This window comes from Heterocephalus glaber, unplaced genomic scaffold, assembly GCF_053883595.1.
Source record: "Heterocephalus glaber isolate CG9 unplaced genomic scaffold, H.glaber_assembly_v1.0 deba00001608, whole genome shotgun sequence".
Lineage (NCBI taxonomy): Eukaryota > Metazoa > Chordata > Mammalia > Rodentia > Bathyergidae > Heterocephalus > Heterocephalus glaber.
Genome location: NW_028258379.1, coordinates 20654459 through 20682429, shown reverse-complemented (window position 1 = coordinate 20682429; position 27971 = coordinate 20654459). Strand labels below are relative to the sequence as shown.

The 27971-nt window shown below is 35.8% G+C and overlaps 1 protein-coding gene across 14 annotated transcripts in view; it reads left to right on the top strand.

Annotated features, from left to right (window-relative positions):
* Positions 1–27971, top strand: part of Cep128 (centrosomal protein 128) — a 428016-nt gene that overhangs the window by 11135 nt on the left and 388910 nt on the right. For all 14 annotated transcript variants that reach the window (XM_021245525.2, XM_087195433.1, XM_087195432.1 and 11 more), the window contains exons 3-4: positions 22707–22868; positions 24450–24536. In XM_021245525.2, the coding sequence (XP_021101184.2) occupies positions 22722–22868; positions 24450–24536 (234 nt within the window). In that variant the 5' untranslated portion in view covers positions 22707–22721. The remainder of the gene's footprint in view (positions 1–22706; positions 22869–24449; positions 24537–27971) is intronic.

Genomic DNA, 27971 nt, shown 5'->3' with positions numbered 1-27971 from the left:
CCATGCTGTTTTTATCACAGTAGCTTTGTAGTATAGCTTCAAGTTGGGTATTGTGATACCCCCAGCCATGTCTTTGTTGCCCAGAATTGCTTTTGCTATTCTAGGTCTCTTATGGTTCCAAATGAATTTTTGGATTGTTTTCTCTAGCTCTGTGAAGTATATTATTGGAATTTCAATCGGCATTGCATTAAATCTATATAGCAGTTTTGGAAGTATGGCCATTTTCACTATATTGATTCTTCCTGTCCCAGGAACAAGGGATGTCTTTCTATTTTCTTATATCCTCCTTGATCTCCTTTTTCAGGGTGCTGTAGTTTTCAGTGTAGAGGTCTTTTGCTTCCTTTGTTAGGTTGATTCCTAGATATTTCATTTTTTTAGATGCTATTGTAAAAGGAATTATTTCCTGAATTTCTCTCTCAATTGGTCTGCTATTTGCGTATAAGAAGGCTATTGTTTTTTGAGTGTTGACCTTATATCCAGCTACTCTACTGAATCTGTCAATTAGGTCTAGAAGGCTTTTGACCGGGTTTTTTGGGTCCTCTATGTAAAGTATCATATCATCAGCAAATAATGACAGTTTAACTTCTTCTTTTCTTATCTTTATTCCTTTTATTTCTTTCTCTTGTCTAATTGCGGTGGCTAATGTTTCCAGAACTATACTGAACAGGAGTGGTGATAGTGGGCATCCTTGTCTTATTCCTGATTTTAGCATGAAAGTTTTCAGTTTGTGACCATTTAGTATGATGTTGGCTGTTGGTTTTTCATAGATAGCCTTAATCAGGTTGAGATAAAGACCTTCTGTTCCAATTTTCTATAGCGTTTTTATCATGAATGGGTGCTGGATTTTGTCAAATGCCTTTACTGCATCTATTGAGATGATCATATGGTTTTTGTCCTTGGCTCTGTTAATATAGTGTATTACATTTATTGATTTACAAATGTTGAACCATCCTTGCATCCCTGGGATAAATCTGACTTGGTCAGGGTGTATGATCTTCTTGTTGACCCTCTGTATTCTGTTTGCCAGTATCTTGTTGAGGATTTTTGCATCTATGTTCATTAGGGAGATTAGCCTGTAGTACTCTTTTTGGCTTGGGTCTTTCCCTGGTTTTGGAATCAAAGTCACACTTGCTTCCAGGAATGAGTTTGGAAGCCTTGCTTCCCTTTCAATTTCCTTGATGAGTTTAAAGAGCAATGGCGTTAATTCTTTAAATGTCTTGTAGAATTCAGCAGTGAAGCCATCAGAACCTGGGCTTTTCTTTGTTGGTAAATTTTTTATTACATTTTCAGTTTCACTCATTGTAATTGGAGTGTTTAGAATTTCTATATCTTCTTCATTTAACTTTGGCAATTCATATGTATCTAGGAATCTGTCCATTTCTTCTGTGTTTTCCATTTTATTAGAGTACAGGTTCTCAAAGTAGGTATTGATGATCCTCTGGATTTCTGCTGGGTCTGTGGTGAATTCACCTTTTTCATTTTTAATTGCATGGATTTGAGGCTTTTCTTTCCTTTTTTTGATTAGACTGGCTAAAGGTTTATCAATTTTATTTATTCTTTCAAAAAACCAACTCTTTGATTTGTTAATTTTTTGCATTGTTCTCTTAGTCTCCATTGCATTCATTTCTGCTGTGATCTTTATAATTTCCTCTCTTGTGTGGGCTTTGGGTTTGTAGTCTCTTCTTTTTCTAGGAGTTTGAGGTTCTGCATTAGGTTATTTATCTGAGTTCTCTCTGTTTTCCTAATATGGGCATTCACTGCTATGAATTTCCCACATAGAACTGCTTTCACTGTGTCCCACAGATTCCTGTATGTTGTACTGGCATTATCATTTACTTGTAGAAACTGTCTAATTTCTTCTTTAATTTCCTCTCTGACCCATTGGTTGTTCAGGAGAGTGCTATTCAATTTCCATGTGTTTGTGGGGGTTTTGCAGTTTTTCATGCTATTGATCTCCAATTTTATTGCACTATGGTCTGATAATATACAGGGGGTAATTTCACTTCTTTTACATTGACTTAGACATGTCATGTGAGCTAGCATGTGGTCTATTTTGGAGAATGACCTGTGTGCAGCTGAAAAGAATGTGTGTGTAGTCTGATTTTGTGGGGTGGAACACTCTTTAAACATCTATTAAGTTCATTTGTTCAATAGCTTGGTTCAGTTCTAGAATTTCATTGTTAATTTTTTGTCTAGATGATCTGTCTATTTGTGATAGTGGGGTACTGAGGTCCCCCACTACAATTGTATTAGTGCTTATTTGGTTTTTCATGTCCATTAATATTTGTTTTGTATGGTTTGGGGGCATTTGTATTTGGTGCATAAATATTTAGGATTGTCATCTCTTCCTCTTGGATTGTTCCCTTCACAAGGATGTAGTGACCATCTTTGTCTCTCTTAATTAGTTTTGGTTTGAAAGCTACTTTGTCTGGAAGTAAGATTGCTACCCCTGCTTTTTTCTGGGTTCCTGTCACATGGAGAGCCATTTTCCATCTTTTTACTTTTGGTCTATGAATTTCTTTTTGAGTTAGGTGTGTTTCTTGTATACAGCATATTGCTGGATTTTGCTTCTTAATCCATTCTGTCAGTGTGCTTTTTTGATTGGTGAATTGAGGCCATTAACATTGATAGTTATAATGGGTAGATATTGACTCATCCTTGTCATGATGTTTTACTGTTGTTGGCTCTTATTTCTTTTTCCCCCTTTCCCTTTAGTTTCTTGTCTGGTGGCTTCCCTCTGTTGAGCCTCATGGAGTTGTGACCTTCGTTGCCTTTTTCTAGGATATTGCTTAGAATTGTTTGGAGTGCTGGTTTGGTGTTCATGAAATTTCTCAGGTGTTCTTTGTCATGGAAGTATCTAATTTCCCCATCGATTTTGAAAGATAATTTTGCAGGATACAACAGTCTAGGTTGGAAGTTATTTTCTTTTAGGGCTCGAAATACTTCACTCCAGGCTCTCCTTGATTTGAGGGTTTGTATTGAGAAGTCTGCCATGATTCTGATGGGCTTTACTTTGTAGGTGATTTGTTTCTTTTCTCTGTCTGTAGGATTTTGTTCTTCTGTTGGGTTTCTGGGATCTTGACTATTATATGTCTAGGTGTAGAGCTTTTTTTGATCATGGCTGGGTGGAATATGCCTCATTTATCTGTATGTCCAATTCTCCACCTCTGTCTGGGAAGTTTTCTACTATTCTGTGAACAGTTTTTTTTTATGTCAATTGTACTTTCTCCTGTTTTTTCGTGGATTCCTATCAGTCTTATGTTATTCTTCTTTGTATTATCTAGCAGCTGTTGAATTGATTTCTCATGGTCCCTTACTATTTTGAAGAAATCTCTCTTTTCATGGTCCTTCACCGCAATCCTGTCTTCTATATCTGATATTCTATCTTCAGATTCTTTTAATCTGCTCTGCATGCTTTCAGTGGAGTTTTTAATCTCCTGAATATCTGTTTGAATCTGTTTCATGGATTCCATTTCTTTCTTATGTTGGGTGATCATGGTTTCCATTTCTTTCTTATGCTGGGCATTCATGACTTCCAGCATGTTTCTGAGCTCATCTATTTTTTTTATCTGTTTCTGTTCTAGAGCCTCTAGTCATGTCTTGCACTCAGCTCACCATCTCTGTAGTTATCTGGGAAATTATTTCTGCTTTGAATTTTTCTAGAGCCTCATTCATCTGTTTTGTTGCTTCCTGTGGTATCAGTTCAGGGTGTCCAGGTTATCATGCTTTTGCACCTCATTTCCCCCAGAAATTGCCTTTTGTGGGGTGGTAGTCTGGGTTTGTGACGTGCTTAAATGTCTTCTCTCTTTTTTTTTTTTTTTTGGTACTGTCCTTTGTTTAGTTCCTGTGTTGATATTTTGAAGTTGTTTATTGTAAGTATCTTTGTTGATGTATTTAAAACCTTATGGAATGATTGCTTCTCAGAGGTGTCTTCCAGATATAGCTGGTCTTTAGGTTTTGAGTCTCTAATGACTCTGAGGCTATCTCCTTTTCATTATACCAGGAAGAAAACCTGTTTAGATCAATCACAACACCTTAGCCCAAGTCATACAGTCAGCAGCACCATAGCATCAAATACCTCTTAGAGAATGACCATTTGTGGTAGTTATTAATCTATCACTTTTAAAAAATAAAGGGCCTCTTTCAGGGTATGTCTCTGCTGTCACAATAGACAACGTAGGCAGCACTGTGCAGTTATAAGTCAATGAGTCTCAGTAAGCTAGTCCCAGACCCGTGAGATTCAGACAGATTTCTGGTTCCAAGTCCCAAGTTGAACTCCCTGTCCTTCTGCAGGGTTGCACTCTGCAAGTTTCTACTGCAGATTTCAGCTGCTTTTCCCCTGAAGAAAGTCCAGTTTCTGATGGGTGCTGATGATCCCTCCAACTTGTCAATCATGGTGGTCTGGTGTGCCTTTATTGCAGAGATTCCCTTCACTTTTCCAGTGGGCTTGTTTTCATCAGGGAGTCTGAGAAAGGCCCTCTCTCTGTTGTTCACTTCTGCCACTCAGGACAATGGCTTTTATGTCCTCCTGTGCCTCTGCAGTGTGTAACCAAGTAGCTGCACAGCCAAAAGGCCAGAGGCGGGGGGGGGGGTTGTTGTTGGAAGTGCCCACACAGCCAAGCCTTTGGCTGGTGGGCATGCCCGGCGAGGGGGGGGTCCTCCTCACCCTGTCCTGGTGGCCCGCTGGTGGAGCCTCTGGCTTTTTATTTTGATCTGTTTTACTTTTTATTTTTTTTCAACTGCCTCATTTATTTTAGAAGTGTTGTGGGTGTATGAGTCCAAAATATCTGTCATTCTTACAATAGAATGACAGGAAAGAGGGGCTTATTAAGTAACTTTATTTTTTTAAAGCTGTACTGACTTTTGACAGATGTATAATCATCTGAGTAGCTATTGGCTTTTCCCTGCACATCTGAATAAGCAGTCATTTTATATGCTATATAGCCTTTTCTAGAAAATATGTATGGCTGCACATTTCCTGCTTAGGTGGCCTTTGTACAAGTGATTCTGCCCTTTCAACTGGAAGTGCTAACCAGGATGGAGTGCTGATGAAAGATGAACAAAAACATAGCCAATGGTTCAGCCTGCTAGATTTCCTTCACAAAAGAAAAAAATCTGTGTGTGTGTGTGTTGTACATGTGTATGCATGCCTGCATGGCACCTGTGCACATAAATGAAAGAAAGCATTGTTTCATCCTAGTGTGAGTTCAGCCATGTTAACTTTCAGACCCTGTTTCCTTGCCTGTAAAATGAATGACTGAAGTATTTACTTCGCACGACTATTGTTAGTACTGACTTAGTTAATGTGTGTAGTGCTAAGAACAAGCTTGGGACAGGGAAGGCTATATAAGAGTTAGTGACCAACATTGTTATTTATTTCAGCTTTTATCGTGACAACCACTACCATCATTCTTCTCTTCTGTTTTTCTCCTTCTTTTAAATTCTCTTATGTTACTTCGTGTGTGTGTGTGTGTGTGTGTGTGTGTGTGTGTGTCTTTTGATTCAGAATATTGATTATAAGAATAAGTGTTAGCTGGTGAGTCTCAATTTTATTGATTTCTGCTCGGATTTTTATAATCTCCTTCCTTGTAGTAGCTTTGTATTTGGCTTGTTCTTGTTTTTCTAGGATCTTGAGGTGCATCATTAGGTTATTTGGCCTTGCTCTTTTTTCTTATGCGGGAACTCATAGCTATAAACTTCCCTCTTAAGGCTGCTTTGATTGTATCCAATAATTTCAGGCATTATTGTTTAATTCTACAAACTGATACTTTTTTCTTGATTTCTTCTGTAACCTATTGATTATTCAAGAATGTCTTATTTAACTTCCATACATTTGCATAATTTCTGTGGTTTCTTTTGGCCTTGATTTCTAGTTTTATTGTGCTATGATCTAGTAATACGGATGGTATAATTTCAGTTCTTTTGCATTTATGTAAGCATGGTTTAGTGGCAGGCTAGTATGTGGTCTATTTTGGAGAAAGTTCTATGTGCTGCTGAGAAGAGTGTGTATTCTGTTGTTCGGTAGAACACTCTGTAGATTTTAAGTCCATTTATTCGAAGGTTTGGTTCAACAGATATTTCTTTGTTGATTTTAATCTTGTTGATCAATTTGGGACAGTGGGATATTGAGGTTTTCTATTCTAATTGTGTTGATGTTTTTCTGACCTTTTATATCCAATCATGTTTGTTTTATGATGTTGAGTGTGCTGTTGTTCTGTGCACATATTTATAATTGGTATCTCTTCCTGTTTGAATATTCCCTTGACCAAATGTAATAACCTTTTTTGCTTCTTCTGATCAGTTTGGCTTAAAGTCCTCTCTGTCTAAAAATAGATTAGCTACTCCTGCTTGTTTTCAGGTTCTTATTGCATGGAATAGTTTTCAATCTTTTGATTTTTAGTCTATGAATTTCATTTTAGATTAAATGTGTTATTTGTGTATAGCATACTTTTAGATTTTGTTTTTTGATGCATTCTGCACATCTGTGCTTTTTGATTGGGGAATTGAGACCATTCACATTAAGGGTTATTACTGAAAGGTATTGACTTATTCCTGCCAATGTATTATTTTCTTCTTCCCAATTCTCTTGCCCTTCAATTGAACTACTCACCCTACCTGTTGTGTTCGTCACATTACATCTTTTGGCCTTGTTCGCCTTATTGTCTTTTTCTAATCCTTGAGAATTTTTTGGAGAGCTGGGTTAGTGGTCATGAATTTCTTTAGGTGCTCTTTATCCTGAAAAAAGGGTACCAGAGGCTGCCAAGACCTAGACCTGTGTTTTTTGGTTTGTTTGTTTTTTTAAAAATTTGCCTTCCTTTGACTAACATTTATATGAAATAACATAGTAATTAAAAGGTTAGGCTTTGGAGATAGACTTCTTGCCAGTTATGAAGTTACTTTACTTCTGTAAATTTTAGTTTTCATTTCTGTACAATGTGGTTGATAATAATATTGTGGGGATTAAGTGAGTTAGTACACATAAAGCACTTAATGTAGGGATTAGTCATAGAGTACGGTACATAGATAGCAATTGTTACTTTAATGTAATTGAACATTATTATACCTTTCTACAATGCAAGCAAGTAGTATTGTATCACTTATATTCTATAATTTTACTAAAAAGCAAATTAAAATGAAAGTTTGTGGCCTGGTTTATGTGATATATATTTCAGGTTGCATGGTGTCCCGTCTTGACCACACCTGTAGTTCACCAGTGCAATTCTTCATCTGCACAGCCATTGCCTTGGGTCAGTGATGGTGAACCTTTTAGAGCTTTCATTGATACAAATGGCTAGTGCAGTGCAATACACTGTGGTAGGTTCACCACTGCTGCTTAGGTAGTCCTCTAGCACTGTAGTAGCCTCCAACCTGATATCTCATTTAAAAAAAAATAATTTTATTGGTACATTTTAGGTATACAATATAATGACATTCATCACTGGAAATTTGTACTTTTCCATAATCTCTCTGGTTCTTATTTTTTTCCCATTTCCCTGCCCTCCCTTCAACCCCTCCATCCATCCCTATTTATAAAGACTTTGTTTCCATTTTTTCATTTTCTCATATTAATTCCATTCCCTTCTTTCCTTTCCCTTCCCCCTCCCACTTCCCCTTCCCCTTTTCCCCTTTTCTTCCTATTTCACATTATCTGTTATACCTTTCAGTCCTTATTTGCACTTTCAGTTTTTCACACCAGAGAAACTATTCAGTATTTACACATGTGTGTCCTATTTATTTCACTTAAGAGTATCGCCTCAATGTGCATCCACTTAGCTGTAAATGTCTCTAGTTTCTCATTTTTTATGGCTGAATAGTATTCCATTTAATAAAAAAACCACATCTTTATCCAGTCTCCAGTTGATGGGCATTTGGGCTGTTTCCAAGTTTTAGCTATTACAAACTGTGCTGCTGTGAACATGGGTGCACATATATCACTGTGGTATGATTCTTTTAATTCTTTGAGGAAGATCCCCAGCAGTGGAATAGTGGGGTCAAATGGGACTTCCAGTCCTAGTTCTTTGAGGTATCTCCATACTGATTTCCACAGTGGTTGCCCCAGTCTGCACTCCCACCAGCAGTGGAGCAGTGTTCCTCTTTCCCCACAGCCCTGGCAGAATTTGTTATTGCCAACCTGCTATCTCTGTCAGTGTGTTTATTGCCATGTTGTGCTCCACTCAAGAGTCTTTAGTGTTGTTTTTTTCCTTTATAGTAGTGGTTTTTGAATTTTTTTCTCTTTTGATAGTAGTAGAATTCTTTTAAAAGCCTCTCCATGCTATATGAAACCACAGCATGAAAATCATCTGAAGGCGCATATACTGTGGTGGAAGGATACAGATGTTTACTTGAACCCTCTTAGCTTCTCTGAAACAGTTTTTAACTGGATTCTATTTCCTTGTCTTAACCATCTTCACACTTCTCATCCTTCAAGGTGTCCTGGTGTTTATTTTGTTGCCCAATCACCAATCACCATAGATAATACTCTTACAAATCTAACCCTTCCATCAAATCTGCGACTTACTTACTTTCATCTTTTATTTCTAATGTAGTAACAAGTAAATGATGAGTAAATGATTGTGCTTTAAGTGGCTCTTTGATTCTGTTTCCTATGGAGTTCGTTATTCATCGGCTTAACAGAACTGTGTGATGGACCGGATGGTCGAGTTTGAGCTTCTTTGAAATTACTGAAAAAATTTGAAGAGATGAAGTTACAGAACAGCATGGGTGTGAAGAGGACAGGCACAACTGATAACTGTTTGTATGTGCTACTGTTTTGCTGGCTTGTTGACATTTTTGCTTGAAGTATGAGACAAAGTTCTCAAGTCGTACAGCTGTTGATTCAGTGAGATGAATTGTAAAATTTGATTTTTCTTGGTTTATGATTAAGCTTAAAATACACTCTCCATTTCCCCTTTAAATATCAACCTCATTACCTTGAACATCTTTTTTGAGGACAGTTGCCTTGGCTAGGGACTGTTGAGACACTTGGACGCTTCAGCAGCAATCAACTACTTAACATGCACTAGTCAGTCTTTGTAAAATATCATCCCCAGTGCTGGGTGCTTATCTTTTATGGAACAGCTTGCAAATCCTAATTGTTTTAAACTGACTCTGAGGAAAAGAGATTTGAGAGTCAATGAATTACAGCTCTCATACATACAAATGTGCATCATTATAATGAAGACAATCTGATGGCTTTTTAGGTCAAATAACAAAAGAAATGGACTTGAGTTTATAAAGGCTCACTGCCAATCCTCTTATTATAAGGTCTGAATTCAGTTTTAGTCTCTTCTTAGTGCTCAGGTTTTCATGTGGATTTATTTTAGGTAGATCCTCAGTGGGGGTGAATTGATGAGGGTTCATTACTTGCCCTGGTGGTCGTATTTCTTCTTTATAAGGTTCATTAAGGCAGAAGCAACAATATTTATATCCTTAAATATTGATGCATTTCGAGCAGCTAAATAAACCATTCTAAGAATTGTTCCATCTGCTGTTCAGATCCAGACAGTTCTGTAGGATTCCAGAGACTTTCACCCAAGGACACTCACCCGAGTCCTCCCTAGAGTCTTGAGAAACTCAGCTCTGAAAAGCAGACAGCGCAATCAGCTGTTTCTCATCAATGAGAAATTTTGTTGTACCAGTATGGGGTAGTAAGCTGTGGAAGGTAATTGCTGCTTTTCCTCCAGGTGAAGGAAAACCTTTCTCACCTTAAACCAGAAATTAGATAATTCAGTTTCTTTAAATTGTTCTTTAGTTGTATATTCTTCAAATTTGATGATTCTTTTCTGTTGTTATATCATGCCAAAATTTATGATGAGAATAAATTTCTTACCCAGCTTTACTATTTTTAAACAAAAAATGTTTGAAATAGTAATGAAAAATTTCTTTGCATATATAAATGTTTTCTACTTGTCTTAATAATTCTTCTCTGGGCTTTAAATTGTAATATTGATTACACTCACTCATGAACCCCTTCTTAATTTGTTTTCCCACTGTAGAATTTGATTGCATAAGTGGTATCAGCACATATTCATATATTTTCACATAGTCCTTTGATTTTTAAGTTCATTTTAGCATTTAGAATGTTGCTTTGTTTTTTTCTTCCTTTCTTTTAACCTTTCCTTCTTTATTTTTTAAAAATTATTTTATTGGTACATTTTAGGTATACAATATAATGACATTCATCATTGGAAATTTGCACCTTTACATAATCTCTCTTGGTTCTTATTTTTCCCCATTTCCCTGCCCTCCCTTCAACCCCTCCATCCCTCCCTATTTACAAAGACTTTGTTTCCATTTTTTCATTTTCTCATATTAATTCCATTTCCTTCTTTCCTTTCCCCTCCCCCTCCTTCTTCCCCTTCCCCTTTGCCCTTTTTCTTCCTATTTCACACTATCTATTATACCTTTTAGTCCTTATTTACACTTTCAGTCTCTCACACTAGAGAAACTATTTGGTATTTACACATCTGTGTCCTATTTATTTCACTTAAGAGTATTGCCTCAATGTGCATCCATTTAGCTATAAATATCTCTAATTTCTCATTTTTTATGGCTGAGTAGTACTCCATTTAATAAAAACCCCCACATTTTCTTTATCCAGTCTCTAGTTGATGGGCATTTGGGCTGCTTCCAAGTTTTAGCTGTTAAAAATTGTGCTTCTATGAACATGGGTGCACATACATCACTGTGGTATGATTCTTTTAATTCTTTGGGGAAGATACCCAGCAGGGGAATAGCTAGGTCAAATGGAACGTCCAGTCCTAGTTCTTTGAGGTATCTCCGTACTGATTTCCACAGTGGTTGCCCCAGTCTGTACTCCCACCAGCAGTGGAGCAGTGTTCCTCTTTCCCCACAGCCCCAGCAGCATTTGTTATTGGTTGATTTCATGATAGCAGCCATTCTGGAGAAAGGTGGAATCTCAGCATTGTTTTCATCTGCATCTCTCGAATGACTAGTGATGTTGAAGATTTTTTCATGTGTTTATTTGCTATTTTTACTTCTTTGTCTGAGAAATATCTGTTCATTCCAGATGCCCATTTTTGGGTTGGGTCTTTAAATTTGGGAGGTCTGATTTTTTTTTAAGTTCTTTATAGATTGTAGATAGTAGACCTTTGTCTGAGGAACAGCAGGTAAAAATTTTTTCCCACATTATGGGTTGTCTCTTCACACTGTTGGTGGTTTCTCTTGCTGTGCAGAAGCTTTTTAATAAGAAGAGATCCCATTTGTTGATTGTTTGTGCTAGTTCACAGGCAACTGAGGTTTTGTTCATAAAATCCTTTCCTACACCAATGTCTTCAAGAGTTCTACCTGACCTCTGTTCCATCCGGTTCAGCGTTTCTGTTTTTATAATTGGATCTTTAATCCATTTTGATTTTAGTTTAGTGCATGGTGAGAGATATAGGTCTAGTTTTAATCTTTGGCAAGTTGAAACCCAATTTTTCCAGCACCATTTATTAAAGAGGCTATCTTTCCTCCAGTGAGGGTGTTTGGCCCTTTGTCAAAGATGAGGTGGCTGAGTGTGTCTGGAGTTGTTTCTGCATCTTCTACTCGGTTCTACTGGTCCTCAGGTGTGTTTATTTGCCATTACCATGCTGTTTTATCACTGTAGCTTTGTAGTATAGTTTCAGGTTGGGGATTGTGATACCCGTACCATGGCTCTCTTACCTAGAATTGCTTTTGCTATTCTGCGTGTCTTCTTATTCCAAATGAATTTTTGGGTTGTTTCCTCAACGCCCATGAAGTATGCTGCTGGGATTTCAATTGGGATTGCATTGAATCTATATAGCAGTTTTGGAAGTATGGCCATTTTCACTATGTTGATCTTTCCTACCCAGGAGCAGGGGATGTCTTTCCATTTTCTGATACCATCTTCAATCTTTGTTTTCAGAGTGCTTTAGTTTTTAGAGAAGAGGTCTTTGATTTCTTTTGTTAGGTTGATTCCTAGATATTTCAGTTGTTTGGATGCTATTGTGAAAGTAATTGTTTGCCCTATTTCTGTCTCAGTGAGTCTGTTGTTTGTGTAGAGGAAAGCTATTGATTTTTGCATGTTGACCTTGTATCCATCTATTTTACTAAATTTGGTTATTATGTCTAAGAGACTTTTGGTGGAGTTCTTGGGGTCTTCTATATAGAGTATCATGTCATCTGCAAATAATGACAATTTGACTTCCTTTCCTATCTTTATTCCTTTTATTTCTTCCTCTTGTCTAATTGCTGTGGCTAATGATTCCAAAACTATATTGAACAGGAGTGGTGATAGTGGACATCCTTGACTTGTTCCTGATTTTAGTGGGAAGGATTACAGTTTTTGACCATTTAGTATGATATTGGCTGTTGGTTTTTCATAGATGGCTTTTATCAGATTGAGGTAGAGACTGTCTATTCCAATTTTTTGTAGGGTTTTTGTCATAAATGCGTGTTGGGATTTTGTCAAATGCTTTTTGTGCATCGATTGAGATTATCATATGGTTTTTGTCCTTGGCTCTATTGATATAGTATATTACATTGATTGATTTGCGTATATTGAACCATCCCTCCATCCCTGGGATGAGTCCCTCTTGGTCAGGGTGTATGATCTTCTTGATGATCTTCTGCATTCTATTTGCCAGTATCTTATTAAGGATTTTTGCATCTATGTTTATTAGTGAGATTGGCCTATAGTTCTGTTTTTCAGTTGGGTCTTTCTCTGCTTTGGGGATCAAGGTGATGCTTGCTTCCAGGCATGAATTTGGGAATATTGCTTTCCTTTCAATTTCATTGAAGAGTTTAAAGAGTAGTGGCAGTAGTTCTTCTGAACGTCTTGTAGAACTCAGGAGTGAAGCCATCAGGACCTGGGGTTTTCTTAGTTGTTAAGTTTTTAAGTACGTTTTCAATTTCTTTAATTGATATTGGGTTGTTTTAGAATTTTTAAGTCTTCTTTCAATATTTATAATTCATACGTGTCTAGGAATCTGTCCATTTCTTCTGTGTTTTCCATTTTATTGGCATATAGATTCTTGAAGTAGGTATTGATGATCCTCTGGATTTCTGGTGGATCTGTTGTAATTTCATGCTTTTTATTCCTAATTGCATGGATCTGGGCTTTTTCTTTCCCTTTTCTGACAAAGTTGGCTAAGGGTTTATCAATTTTGTTTATTCTTTTGAAGAACCAACTCTAGGCTTCATTGATTTTTTTGTGTTAGTCTCTTAGTCTTCATTGCATTGATTTCTCCTCTGATCTTTATAATTTTCTCCCTCGTATGAGTTTTGGGTTCGTCCTGCTCTTCTTTTTCTAGAAGCTTGAGGTTCAGCATCAGGTTGTTTAATTGGGCTCTCTCTGTTTTCCTAATATGTGTATTCACTGCTATGAGTTTGCCTGGTAAGACTGCTTTCATTGTGTCCCATAGATTTCAATATGTTGTATTGTCATTGTCATTTAATTGAAGGAACTGTCTGATTTCTTCTTTAATTTCCTCTGTGACCCATTGGTTGTTCAGAAGTGTGCTGTTCAATTTCCACGTGTTTAAGAAATTTTTGTGGTTTCTTTTGCTATTGATCTCCAATTTCATTGCACTATGGTCTGATATTGTACAAGGGATAACTTCAATTCCTTTGCACTTATCTAAATATGTTGTATGAGTGAGTATGTGGTCTATTTTGGAGAATGACCCATGTGCAGCTGAGAAGAATGTGTATTCTGATTTTGTGGGGTGGAAGACTCTGTAAACATCTGTTAAGTTCATTTGTTCAAGAGTTTGAGTTTCTGGTATTTCATTACTTATTTTTTGTCTAGTTGATCTATCTGTTTGTGACAGTGGGGTATTGAGGTCCCCCACTACTACTGTATTAGTGCATATGTGAGTTTTCATGTCTATTAATATTTGTTTTATTTGTGTATGTATGTATGTGTATATATATACATGTACATACATATATATATATATATATACATACATATATATATGTATGTGTATATATATATAGTTGGCCACACTAGTGTTTGGTGCATATATATTTATGATTGTCATCTCTTCCTGTTGGATTGTTCCCTTTACAAGGATGTAGTGACCTTCTTTGTCTCTTTTAATCAGTGTTGGTTTGAAATCCACTTGATCTGTTAAGAGGATCACTACTCCTGCCTTTTTTCAGGTTCCTGTCACATGGAGTATTGTTTTCCACCCTTTACCTTTCAGTCTGTGAGTTTCTTTTTGCATTAATGTGTTTCTTGTGTGCAGCATATAGTTGGATCTTGCTTCTCGACCCATTCTGTCAGTCTTTTTCTTTTGATTGGTGAATTGAGACCATTAACATTGATGGTTATAACTGATATGTATTGACTTATCATTGTCATGCCTTTTTCTTTTTGTTGGATTCTTCCCTTTTGCATTTAATTTCTTGTTGCACTTGACAGATTCATTCTGCTGTGCTTCCTGGCATTGTGTTCCTCATTGTCTTTTCCTAGGATAGTGTCCAAAATTTTCTGGAGTGCTGCTTTGGTATTCATGAAGTTCCTAAGGTGCTCTTTGTCATGAAAGTATCTGATTTTTCCATCAATTTTGAAAGATAGTTTTGTAAGGTACATGAATCTGGGTTGGAGCTTGTTTTCCTTTAGGGCTTGGAATACATCACTCTTAAGCTCTTGCCTTAAGGGTTTGCTTTGAGAAGTCTGCTGTGATTCTGATGGGCTTTCCTTTGTATGTGATTTGTTTCTTTTCTCTGACTGCTTGGAGAACTTTGTTCTTCTGTTGGGTTTCTGGAATCTTAAGAATTATATGCCTATGTATAGATTTTTTTTTTGATCAAGGCTAGCTGGAGTCCTATATATCTCACTTATCTGTATGTCAAGTTCTTTTCCCCTGCTTGGGAAGTTTTCTGCCATTACTTCTGTGAACAGTTTTTTATGTCATCTGCACTTCTCCTGTTTCTTTATTGCCTCCAGTCAGTTGTATGTTATTCTTCTTTGCATCATCTAGCAGCTGCTGGATTGATTTCTTGTGGTCCTTTACAATTTTGAAGCAATTTTTCTTTTCCTGATTACTAATTGAAATCTTACCTTCAGTATCTGAAATTCTGCCCTCATCTTGGCTCACTCTGCTGCGTAGACTTTCAATGGAGTTTTTAATCTCCTGGAAATCTGTTTGCATCTGTTTTATGGATTCCATTTGTTTCCTGTGTTGGGATTCCTTCATGTTCCTGATCTCCTCTCTAGATTTAGCGATCATGTCTTGCACTGTGAGCACAATCTCTGCTGTCATCTGAGAAATTATTTCTGATTTCATTTTTTCCCAGATCTTCTTTTGTTGCCAGTTCAAGGAGTCCAGGTTGTTGATATCAGAATGTTCCATCTCATTTCCCTTTGTGGTTGCTGTAGGTGATCTGGAAGTCAGCTTTTGACACTTGTTTATGTGTCTTTTCTTTTGACATGGGGGGTGGGTTTGCTGTTGGCACCCATGTGGTTTACCTCCTCTGTGCTGTCAGTGGTGGTACAGCGGGCTGGAAGCCCCTTCCTCTGTGGTGGGAGTGGTGGTACAGTGTCCTGGAAGCCCCTTCCTCTGCACTGGGAGTGGTGGCATGGTGCCTGGAAGCCCCTTCCTCTGCTCCTTTTCTTCTTGCAGTTCTTGAGATTAAAGCCCGTGCCTTCCCTGAAGCTACAAGCCATAGCCCACGGGATGTGGCAAATGTATGGAACCCATGTTGTTTTTGTTTTAAGACAAAAGATGTTAATGTACAGTTGTTTTTCTAAACTAAAACCTCAGTATTCAGATTTAATTGCAGTGTTGGCACTTTGTGATAAATAAGTGGGTTTTGGATTGCAGTTTGGGCACTCTTAAAGTTTTGCCATCACTGCCTACCTTGCTCCCCTCTTTTTTTGTACCGAGGATCAAAGTTGGGACCTTGCACTTGCGATCTCCCCCTTTTTTTTGAGCGTTCTCCCTGCGTTGCTAAGTTTCCCAGATGGACTCAAACTTGGAATCTTCCTGAGTGCTGGGAATGTTTCTTTATTCAAGTTAGATTTTTAATCTAATAAATGTCCTTCCGAAATCTGCAAAGAGTATAATCCATAATTTGAAAAACATTCTTTTTCACCTTGTAAACTCCTGATAAATGGCTCCTGAGGCCAGTTTATACTCTTCAGTATGAGACTGGGGAGACTGGTTTTGTGATCCAATTTCTTCAGTTGGTGAGAGCTAGTGACCTGCTTCTACTGAGATAGATGTCAGGGGCTTTGGAGTAAGGTCAGAGAGTTACCAGGGGGGAAAAATAAGTACTGGGATAAAGGGAGCTCTGAATATAGAACTTTAAATTAATTTTCCAGATTGTCAGTCTCATAACCTGGTGACTATGAGGGTCATCTTTATGCTTGTTCCACTGAATATATTTTCTGTATTTGCAGTCAAATGCTCTTCCCCTGAGATATACCCCAAATTTTCTGTGTTTTAATCACTAATGTGTATTTTTGAAATTTTTTATTTTCCCTTTAGTACATCACCATAAATATCCTTAATGCATAAATTTTTGTATGCATTCTAGATGACTTTTTTTTTACATTATATTTTTGGAGGTATGAATACTAGATGAAAGGTACAAACTGTTCTTTCCCCCCAACATTTTTCTTTCTTTCTTTTTTTTCCTCCCTGGCACTGGGTATTAAACTCAGACCCTTCACACTGAGCTACATTCCCAGGCCTTTTAAAAACCTTTTTAAAAATTTTTTATTTTGAGACAATCTCAAGGAGTTCCCCAGGCTGGGCTTGAAGTTGTGATCTTCCCATCTCAGAGTGCTGGGATTTCTGGCTTGTACCACCATGCTTAGTTACAAGCTGTTCTTATTTATTTATTTGTTATTAGTATATGTTTGCAATACATATTAATTATATTCATCATGGGGAGTTGGTACATATACATATTGTATCACATTTTTAATTCCACTTCCCCTTGTTACTTTCCTCTCTTTCCCGACCCTAGGTCGCTTTCTTTTCTCCACAAATTCTGTCTCCCTATTTCCTATTATCTCTCTTTAATTTTTGTGTATAAATTTTATTTTGGGTTTCTCCTGTAAGAGAAACCATAATATTTGACCTTCTGTGTCTGATTTATTTCACTTAGCATTATGGTCTCAAGATGCATCTATTTTCCTTCAAAAGGCTGAAGTCTATCCTTTATGGCTGAGTAGTATTCCATTTTCTTTATCCATTCATCTGTTGATAAGCATATAGACTGCTTCCATAATTTAGTTGTTATGAATTGTGTTGCTGTACGTGAAATGCATGTATCACTTCTTTAACTCTTTCAAAAAGATGTGTCAAATGGAACTTCTACATTTAAGTTTTTGAGAAATCTCTGTATTGATTTCCATACTGATTGTAAGAAGAGTTCCTCTTTCCCCACAATCTTGCCAGCATTTGTTGTTTTTTGAGTCTTTGATGATAGCCATTCTTTCTGGAGTAACATAAAATTTTGTTTTGATTTATATTTCTCTAATGGATAAAAATGCTGAACGTGATTCATGAACATACTGGTCATTTGTACTTTCTATTTTTGAGACAGAGTCTTGCTATGCAGTTTAGGCTGGCCTTGAATTCACTAATATCCCAGGCTGGCCTCCAACATGTAGTGATCCTCCTGCCTCAGCCTCCCAAGTGCTGGGATTACAGACATGTGCCACCATACTGGGCTGGTCATTTGTACTTCTGAGAAGTGTTTCTTCATTTCAGTTGCCCATTTTTGACTGGGTCTCTAATTTTGAGAGGTCTAATATTTTGAGCTCTTTATATATTTTAGATATTAGTCCTCTGAGGTATAGCTGGCAAACATTTTTTTCCCATTCTTTTGGTTGTTTCTTTGCTCTGTTGGTTATTTACAAAATCAGTATACAAAAATCGATAGTGTTTCTCTACCAAAATGAACCAACCAAGAAATAAATCAGAAAAGCAGTCCCATTCATGGTATCTTCAAAACAATTAAATACCTAGCAATTAACCTAACCAAGGAATTGAAGGGCCTGTATAATCATAAGTATAGTATTCTGAAAAAAGAGGCTGAAGAGGACATTAGAAAATGGATAGACATCTCCTGTTCCTCGATAGGCAGAACCAATATTGTCAAAATGGTCACGTTATTAAAAATGATATATAGATTTAATGCAATTCCTGTTAAAAATACTATCAGCATTCTTCACAGAACTAGGAAAAGACTCTCCTAAAATTTATGTGGAATTAGAAGAGACTTCAAATAGCCAAAGCAGTTCTGAGCAGCAGAGGAAAGCAGGAGGTATTACATTCTCAGATTTCAAGTTATATTAGAAAATTACAGTGACAAAAACAGCATGGTACTGGCACAAAAATAGAGATATTGATCAGTGGAATAGAATTGAGGATCCAGAAATGACTCCATATACCTTTAGGCATCTAATTTTTGACAAAGGGACCTTAAATATACTGTGGTGAAAAGAGTTTCTGTAACAAATGGTGCTGGGAAATCTGGTTGTGTACATGCAGAAGAACAAACATAGACTCATATCTCTCAACCTATACTAAAATCAAATCAAATGAATCAATATTATATATATGTACAATATTGAATTTACTAGAAGATAAAACTGATTAAACTCTTGAAGACATACATAGGCAAGAACTTTCTGAATAGAAACCTAATTACACAAGAAATAATACCAAGAAGCAACAAATGGGATTATATCAAATTTAAAAACTTCTGCACAAACTGTGTTTCATAGGTAGTTTCTTTTGCTAGCATCCAGAGTGTGAGTCCTTTTTCTCCTGCAACTGGTCTGTAGATGGATAATATTTAAAAGAAAATAATAGGTTAGAATGGGATTTTATTGTTCAATTTATATTTCTTTGACTATTAGGTTGAACATTTTTTCATAACTGTGTATTTCTTATGTGACCATTTCAGTATACTTTTGTCAACATAGCATGACAAATATATTAGGTACAGTTTCACTGGAGAGACTCTCCAGTGATATACACCACACTTTAAAAAATATATTTTAATTGTAGCATAAAATAATACTTTGTTAATGATGAATGAAGCTTGCATAGTTGGCACTCCTTTTTTTTTTGTTTTGAGTTATAGTAAAGGGTTTTTCAGCTATTTTCATGGCCCTCCACACATTCTACCGTTGGTTCTGATTATGTGGTGTGCTCCTCTTGCCAACTTCAGTGACTACTGCACTCATGTATATTTTTTTCTGTCCATCAGCTCCATGTCTGGGGAGTGATGGCATTGGCTGATGATAGATTAACATCTTTTGGTAGGAATATAATTCTGCCACCATAGCTGCTTCTGAATTGTGGGACTTAGTGGTTAGGTGACCAGTCAAGTTAGCCCTGGTCATCATGTTTGATCTCCTTTTGAATTATCAATAATAATTGAAGAGAGTGCCAAGTTTTTACCAATAATGAAAATCAAATATTTCTATTTTTATTATAATCATATTCTTTAACTTTGCTTAGTTTAACATTGATGACACATTGAAATCCTGAGATGGTTGCTAAATGTTTTATATGCTTAAAAAAGCCATGGAAATCTTTCAGATATATCTCATCTTAAGTCTTGATAGCTCTGCTGGAGTTTCATCTTTTATTGCTCAAAGTAATTGAAATTAATAGCAGAAGACTTTGTGTATGTGTACTAGTAAAACTCATGCTGAAAAGTGTAATGTTATCTTATTAAAAGTATGTAGGCCTAGTTGGGGTAAGTAAGAGAACATTTTCCTTTCTGTATCATATGACAGTTGGAAATAATTTAATGTTGCTCTTAACTTTATTTAATGCTACTAAGATTTTCTGTTGTAAATTCAGATACTTTCTATTTTCACCTGTTAATACTTACCAACTGATTTTAATCCATGAAAAAGATTTTGAGGTACCTAGGCCTGTGGTAAAATTTAAAAAATGGTTTAGAAAGGTATTCCTGAAATCATGCTTTCCCTGGGAAGGTGGGGCAGAATGGTACTGGATAGGGGATGGGCGAGAGATGGAATGGGAGGGTACTGAGACTTTATACTGTTGTAAATATTTTATTAATTAGGAACATATCTCAGGATGATATTATTAATGTTAACTATTATAGGTATATGTGTATATAATCATATTATACATTTTAAACATTTTTATAAATTAAAAAGACCTATAACAATTTCAGTTTTAACTTTTAGTCAAATTGAAGCTCAAATTGTCTGACTTATCATTTATATTCAGTGTTGTTATCTATAAAATAACTGATTATTATTAAAATTATGGTGTTCTTAGAAAAATCAAGTTGCCCTGAAGATAATTGTTTTGGACCTTGTCCTCAGCAGCAGCCATTATAGTAAACACATTGTCTTTTTCAACATTACCTTTTTATGTTCCCTGATGATTTCTTAACTTCAGTTTAGCTTCTACACTTATGACTTACTAAGATGAAAATTATACTATCAATTATATAATTTTATAAGAAAGAGAAAGATCTCAGGCATAATTGTTCTTCTCTTTTACACAAGAGATGGAATGAATCAGGAAACCAAACCTCTTACTCTGAGGCCAATGGCTTGATTTGTTTTCAGGACACCCCCCTTCTCCCTCCCCTTTTACCAGGGACTGGACCTTGCGCTTGTGAGGGCAGCGTGGTGCCACTGAGCTAAATCCCTGGCCCTCAGGACTCTTTATTAAATGTAGCATAGATATATCACTTAGTTTTATTTTTTCCTAGGGCCTAGTTAGGATTTCTTATTACTACTTAGTATTCTTCCTTTCTGTGACATTTTTATATCAAGGAAATGACATGAAATGAGAGGGAGTTGAAACCATAGGTTCATGTAGGCCGTGGCCTGCTCCTGGCTTTAGTGATTGTTACTCATTGTTAGGATTGTCCACCAAGTGTGTAACGGACAGCAGGGTCAAGTGGAATGAGTGTGGTATTGGAGATAGAGGAGGCTGGTTGAGTCCTGGGTCTCCATCTTGGTTCTGTGGTTCATAGTCACTGTATGGAGTTGAATATGTTATTTAACATCTTTTAGCCTCCGCATCCTCTGTAAATTAGGGGTTAAAAGTGTTCTTTCTTTGTTAGTTGTTATGAGAATTAAATTGGATTATCTATACCAGCATAATAGCAGAGTTTAAGAAAATGTTGGCTCTTTCTGCTTTCACTAATAGAAAAATAGTGTAAAGTATTTGAACTTGAACTGAAAGGTCATGAGATATATGCAGAAGTGATTTCCTGAGTTTTAAATACAGACTTTACATGTAAGATTTCTTTTGGTATTATCTTTATTCCCCTGGACTTAAAACAGTTGTGAGCTGGGAAAAGCAAAGCCACACAGTCGCTTCAGCTTTAGTTTCTTGTTTCTGCTTCATGATGTGGGAGGGAAATGCATCATGGGCTTGGTTCCTTTGTACTTACGCATAGAAAGGGGTGAGAACCACGGAATAGGTGCGGAAGGAAGTGGAGAGTTGTGGATACAGGAAGAAGCAGGGGTATTGACAGAACGTTCTGTAACCCTGTCTCGCCTAGCGTGAAGAAATTGGACATTCTCATGCAGTCAGAACGGAGTATATTTTGTTTTGAAAAACCTAAACTCATAGCAAGGGTCCTTGCTTGTTTCTTTATATATTTAGTTTTATTTTATATCATGAAAGCATAATTGCTTTCATTAATGTTCTGGGATCTATACACATTTAGTGCATTCTTTTTGTCTTCTCTTTAGATATATAGTCATGTGCTTCCACCAGCTTATCAGAATAAAGGTCCAAAAATTCATAATATTCTGTCATTAAAAGAATAGTTTTATTGTACTGTACTTAACAAGCCAGAGATAAAAGGCCAGATAGTTTTTTAGATTATACTAATTAATGTTAGAATAACATTGAGTTAACCCTCCTTTATGCAGAAAATAAATTATTGGAATACTCACTAAGCTTTCACTTTTGATCAGTTGAATTTTCTCTGATGCTTCTTTATTCTAAATGTATTTGATTGTCTTTTATTGAAAGGTTTTTTGAAACTTGAGATTTTTTTTTTGCATGAAGTAATTTTCTTATACATTAAATAGGTAATTGAAATGAAGAGGGAGAAAAGCATGCTTTGAAAATTTTCCATTGGTGAAATTATATTCTGGCTGTTTGGCTTTCTATTTTGTTGGTAATGTTGAAGATGTCATCTTCTTACAAATGCATTATTGTAAAAGTTGTACCTCTATTGCATCATTTGTTTAATTCTAGTTTTGAAATGAAAATGCATGAGAATTTTCACTGTACACTGAATGGGAGAATCTTACTGTAGACTGTTATGTATCTGTAATGTTTTTATATTTAAGGTACTTATAACTTAGTAGAATAGACATCAAACCAATAAGATAATTGCAAGTCTTAACTTTAGAGAATGTCTATTTTTCTCATTTACTTTGTAGATTTTTTGGTAGGATTAAGTGAGATATATATGTAGGTGGTTTTAAAAATTGGAAGCATTTCACACATCTGAGGAATTATTTGGAATTGTAAACATGATTAAAACTGTGCCTGAGGAGTTGTTCTCTTAAAGCAGAGAAAACAAAGGAGGGAGAATTACATGGGGAAGTAACTTCTGATATTTTGAAGCTGTGTGCGTACAAATTATGATATGCTGGAGGACTAATGCAATAAATATGTAAAAATATCAAATAGTAAATACTCTTACTTTTGTGCTTTTTACTGTTGGACTGATCTTGACTTGGATTTACTTTTAAGGATTTGTATACATCAATGGCAGAATCATCGAGTGATTCAGAGCACTTTCGCTATCGTGACCAATTGAGTCGATGGGCTACCAGGTCAGCTCACAGGGAAACTCGAAGTCACCCTACAGTAGATGTCGCAGAGAAGGTCAACACTATAACAAGTACTTTACAGGTTTGTTAAATAGCAGTTGCATTTAATAGATTTTAAATAGTTTGAGTAGAGTAATAGTTTACTATAACAAAATTACCACGAAATTAATATCTTAAAACAACAAAACCTGTTATCATATAGTTCTGTAGGTCAGAGTCTGTGAAAACATAGTCCTTTGCCTTTTCCAGCTTTTAGAGGCTTTCCGCATTTCCCTCCTTGTGGCTCCCTTCATTTACCTTCCAAGTCAGAAAGGGTGGGTTGAAGTATTCTTCTACTGTATCGCACGAACTACTTCTGCGTTCCTTGTCCTCCCCGTACCCTGCAGTGCTGGGAATTGAACACAGGGCCTCTTGCATACTAAGGAAGTATTCTTCCACTGAGTTATGTCCCCAGCCCCCCCTATTACTCTTGTAAGGATGTTTGTGATTTCATTTAGTCCACTCAGTAATCTAGGAGATTCTCTATATCTCAAGGTCTTCAATCATGTTCATAAAATCCCTTTTGTTATATAAAATACATATACACAGGTTCTGCCTAACATTGTAAAGATATTTGAGATACATGAAGTTGTTGAGAGTGTTGGGATAAAGCAATATTTCAAAATAAAATATTGTGGAGTTAACATAGTTTAGCTTCTTGTGCACATGTACCTCTAGAGAAGTTTGTGAAGTAGATTATTCCTGGGTGAGTAATACATATAAAGATACAGTCTTGATCTAGGGGCTAACTTTTGACATTGTTTGGATGTTTGAGTGGAGGCAGTTATGTATCCTTTCCACATAAAGAGCTTGGGAAAAGAGTGATGGAAGGGTAGAACAGTCACAGTAGGAAAAAGAGAACACAGAAATCTAAATTTTTTCTTATTCTTTCATCCCTTATTTTTACCTTACCCTGGGTAAGCATGGATCTTCGCTGTTAATGGCTTTTGGTTAACATGTTTAGATGAAAAGAAAGTTATTTCTGGTGGAGAAGGTATAATTTGATTTAAAAATAAGAAGGTTTATTCTTTTTAAACTAACACAACAACGGAATTTTAAAGTATGAATCCTTTCACTTTCCCATCAATGAGACACATTAGTAAGCTAGTGTATTTAGGTGGAAAACATTTTCTTTTGGTTATGATTAGAGGACTTAATTCATTGCTCATGGGTAAAAATTACGGCATAGTTTTTCTTCTTTTCAAATAAGTTCTGAGGTAAAGTAATATATACTTGAAATAACATTGATCCTAATGGTTTGCTTCTTGTACAAAATCTACTAGATTTGCTTTTTTAGAATTTCTTTTCTGTATACAGGGTATAAGAGGTACACAAATTGATAATGGGAATTCTTTTTAGTTTGTGGTTTTATTGCCACTTATATAATACCTTGGATAAGAATTTATGTGCTTCAGATTTCACAGGAGTAAACTGCAGATGGATTTCAGTTTTCCTTACAGTGATGTTAATCTTTATTTGATAAGAAATACATTGATACCCAACTTAACTGTGTTATAGATTGTACATTTTACAAACCTTTCTCTTAGCTCTTTGACACAATGGGAAGATTGATTTGGAAACGTAGTGTTTAGAATAATTAATAGAGTCTTTTTTTTTCCTCAAGGACACCAGTCGGAACCTGCGACAAGTGGACCAGATGCTTGGGCAATATCGAGAATATAGTAGTGGACAAGCGGGTGCTATAGAACATGTGAGAATATTTAGATATATTTGCATTTCTACTTACCCACTCTTTTGGGAATGTATTTTTTGGGCGTGCAGATGTAAGATAAATGAGATAACCGTTGTGAACAACTTTAATTTTTTTTTTTTTTTTTGATACCGGAACTCGGACTCTCAGACCTTGCGCTTGCAAGGCAGGTGCTGGAACCACTGAGCTAAATCCCTGGCCTGAACAGCTTTAATTTTAAAACTACTATTTTATAGTTTAAATTTGGGTTAGTTTATTGGGTAGAATGCCACGTAGCTTGTGTAGGTTAGATTTTGTTGAGTTGGAAAGCTTTAAGTCAGAGAGGGAAGATTTTAGGACATGAATTAAATAGAGACTTGTTAAACTTAGGCCACAGATACTACTCATATGGAGATAGGAATTTTAAGAGTGGTGTATTTTAAAGTAATATATATGCATTGTTTTAAAAAAATAAAACTGCCTGAAAACCCTTCTCAGTCTCACTCCAATGAGGCAACAGTTCTAACAGTTTCTTGTATGTGTATCTTTTTTTTTTTCCATTAAGTTTATTGGTACATTTTAGTTATACAATACAGTTACATTCATCATTGGGATCTTGTCTTATACATGTATCTTTTGAAACATTTTCTGTGTATATGCAGGTATATTTGTGATTGTTTTAAACATTGAAATACTATAAAATATTATGCAAAGTGTTTCATTTGAGTATGATACTTTCCATATAACTTTGTGTAGCTCTAGCTTTTTCTTTTGAACAGTTATACAGTATTCCTTAGTATGGATGTATCTAGTTTTTCTTCGATGTTATAAATAGTGTATTGGTGACCATTATCGTACACACTTTTTGTGTAATCTTGTAGGATTCCTGGGAGTGGAATTGCTGGGTTAAAGGATAGGTGGCCTCAGAAGTTTATTGGACAGTTCAGAGATGCCCTTTCAAAGGTGTGCCAGTTTATGCTTACTTTGCATGGGGATGTAAGAAGGAAAGATCCATCAGAATTCTGGAAGAAAGTGAATTTTTATTTTATTTATTTATTTAAAATTTATTTTTTAATTTTTTTATTTTTTGGTACCAGGGATCGAACTTGAGGCAGGTGGCAGAACCACTGAGCTAAATCTGTGACCCAAAAGTGAATTTTTTAAATAAATGCTTTGCTAATTCTCCATATTTTTCCTTCTTTTGGTTTTTGCTTACTTTTTCAAAACTTGTGTAAACTCTTGGAAAGCTAGTTAAGTTTATTCCTTCATGTTTCCTATCATGACTATGTATTGTAATAAGACTTAATGTTATTGTTTTACTATAATAATTGTTTTAGATATATCTGTGCTGTACTAAATTGTCACATAATTCCCATGTCATAATTGATGACATGTTTTTCTTTTACAAAAGTATAGGCATCATTATTTGCTTGTTAATTGGAAACTAATTGCTTGAGCACAAGGACACATTTTCTCTGGTAAAAGGTTTCTACTCCTTTCATTTAGACAATAAATTTGAACATTTTTGCGTCTACAGGATTTTTGTGATTTATGATATACTTGAAAGATGGAGCAATAGGCTTTGTGTATTTGGTAGCTCATAAACTGTTTTAGATTAATTACCTTATTAATAGTGGAATTAATTCTCTGCTTTCTAATTTATTCATGAAGAATTGAAAGCATTATTGTTAATTGGCAGCAAAGCACAGTCCTACATTGTCAATTTTATGTGGTTGCAAATTTCCTTTGAATTGGGCAATAGGGAAATGAAATTATGTGTCAGGGAAACTTTTGTACAGATAAACATTTAAAGCATAAACTGTGTTCTACTGTGGCATTAAGTCTCTGTGGTAGGACTAGAATTGAATAATGCTGAAGTGTCTGGGGACTTAGAATTGAATAATGCTGAAGTCTCTGGGTTTTATTCATGGGAAGTAAACTCAACTGATATTTACAGATATTTCCATCTTTGTTGTAAGTGCATAGACTGTAAAGCTACTCATATTAAAAAAAACACGAGACATCAGACAGCAAGCATCTTTTGTTTTTGCTTCAGGGTTTTCCTTAGTTTCATTTAGTTTTTCTCTTTAGTTTCTCCAAATTATTCTTCTGTTAAAACAGTCAGTTCTCAACAATTTGTCCCTCCATCATATTGAAAGACTATGTCACACATTGCACTGAGTATAGTGGTGGTTTTCACCCTGCCACTTAGAAGTTACTGTGGAAGGAGTACAAGCACCTGCCATAACCTATGGAGAGACACAAAGTGAGAGAGAATTCTTCATAGTGACTAATGGGCCAGTCCTTCATTGAAAATTGCTTTTGTAAAAAGATTGACTGCTGTGGGATATTATCTTACCTGAAAATAGTTATATATAATGTGCCAACTATCATGTGATTTATGTGAATCTTTCTGTTTATAATCTTAGTACAAATCCTTTTGCTGTGGAACATACTTTGCATTTTTTAATTCCTGTAATAGGTTAATCCATTTTAACCAAGGTTCAACTATGAAAAAAACTTCATCATGCTAAATATTCATTGCCTAGTTGTAATTAGCATTTTTCTTTTAAAATATAAAGAGATTTCCTAGCAAATGAAATCAATTCCTTTGCCCTAGGGACGACCGGAACTTTTGTTATTAACTTAGATTTCATAAATAATTGTATTGCTAAACCTTAGGAAATGGATATAAATGACAAATATGTGTTTACATATTTATTTACTTGAGGTTTAACTTTGGGAACATAGTTTTTCAAAGAGTGGGTGAAAGAGTTTGGAAATACAAATATTTGGTGCAATGTTTTCCTCTTGAGATGATCTCCCCTCACAAGGGAACTGTAAGAATTATCCTTTTTGGTCTTACAAAGCCATGAACATGTTAGGTCACTTTTTTGATTACTTTTCCTTAGTGAAATATTTATGATTTCTCTGTTGCTTGCTTGAGCCTTTATAACCTCCAATCCCAGCCGGGGGTTTAGCTCAGTGGTTCCACTGCCTTCCTCGCAAGCACAAGGTTCCAAGTTTGATCCCCAGTACAAAACAAAAACAAAAACAAAAACCTCCAACCCCAAATTTAATTCTTTGCTTATAGTATGTACAGGCCTCTTGGTGAGGAATTGAGCTGAACTGTATTGGTGTCTCTGTTTTTTTGTACAGGAGTGGACTTAAATTTCTTGGTCTATGGGAATTTCTCCAAAAGAATGTGTCCTAGACATTTTTTCTTTGTTACTTAATTCTCTTAACAATGCTATGAGATGGTATAAAGATAAGAAATTATTTTGATTCAAATCAGCATATTAATTTAAGTTCACTTTTACAGTAAAGAATATATAAAATATCAAAGTAGAGACTTACATTAATAGATAATTTTTTTAAATTAAGTACTCTGATTAAAATGTCCCTATGGGTCACAGAATGGTCACTGTCTTGCCCAGGGTCTGTTTAGGTGACAGA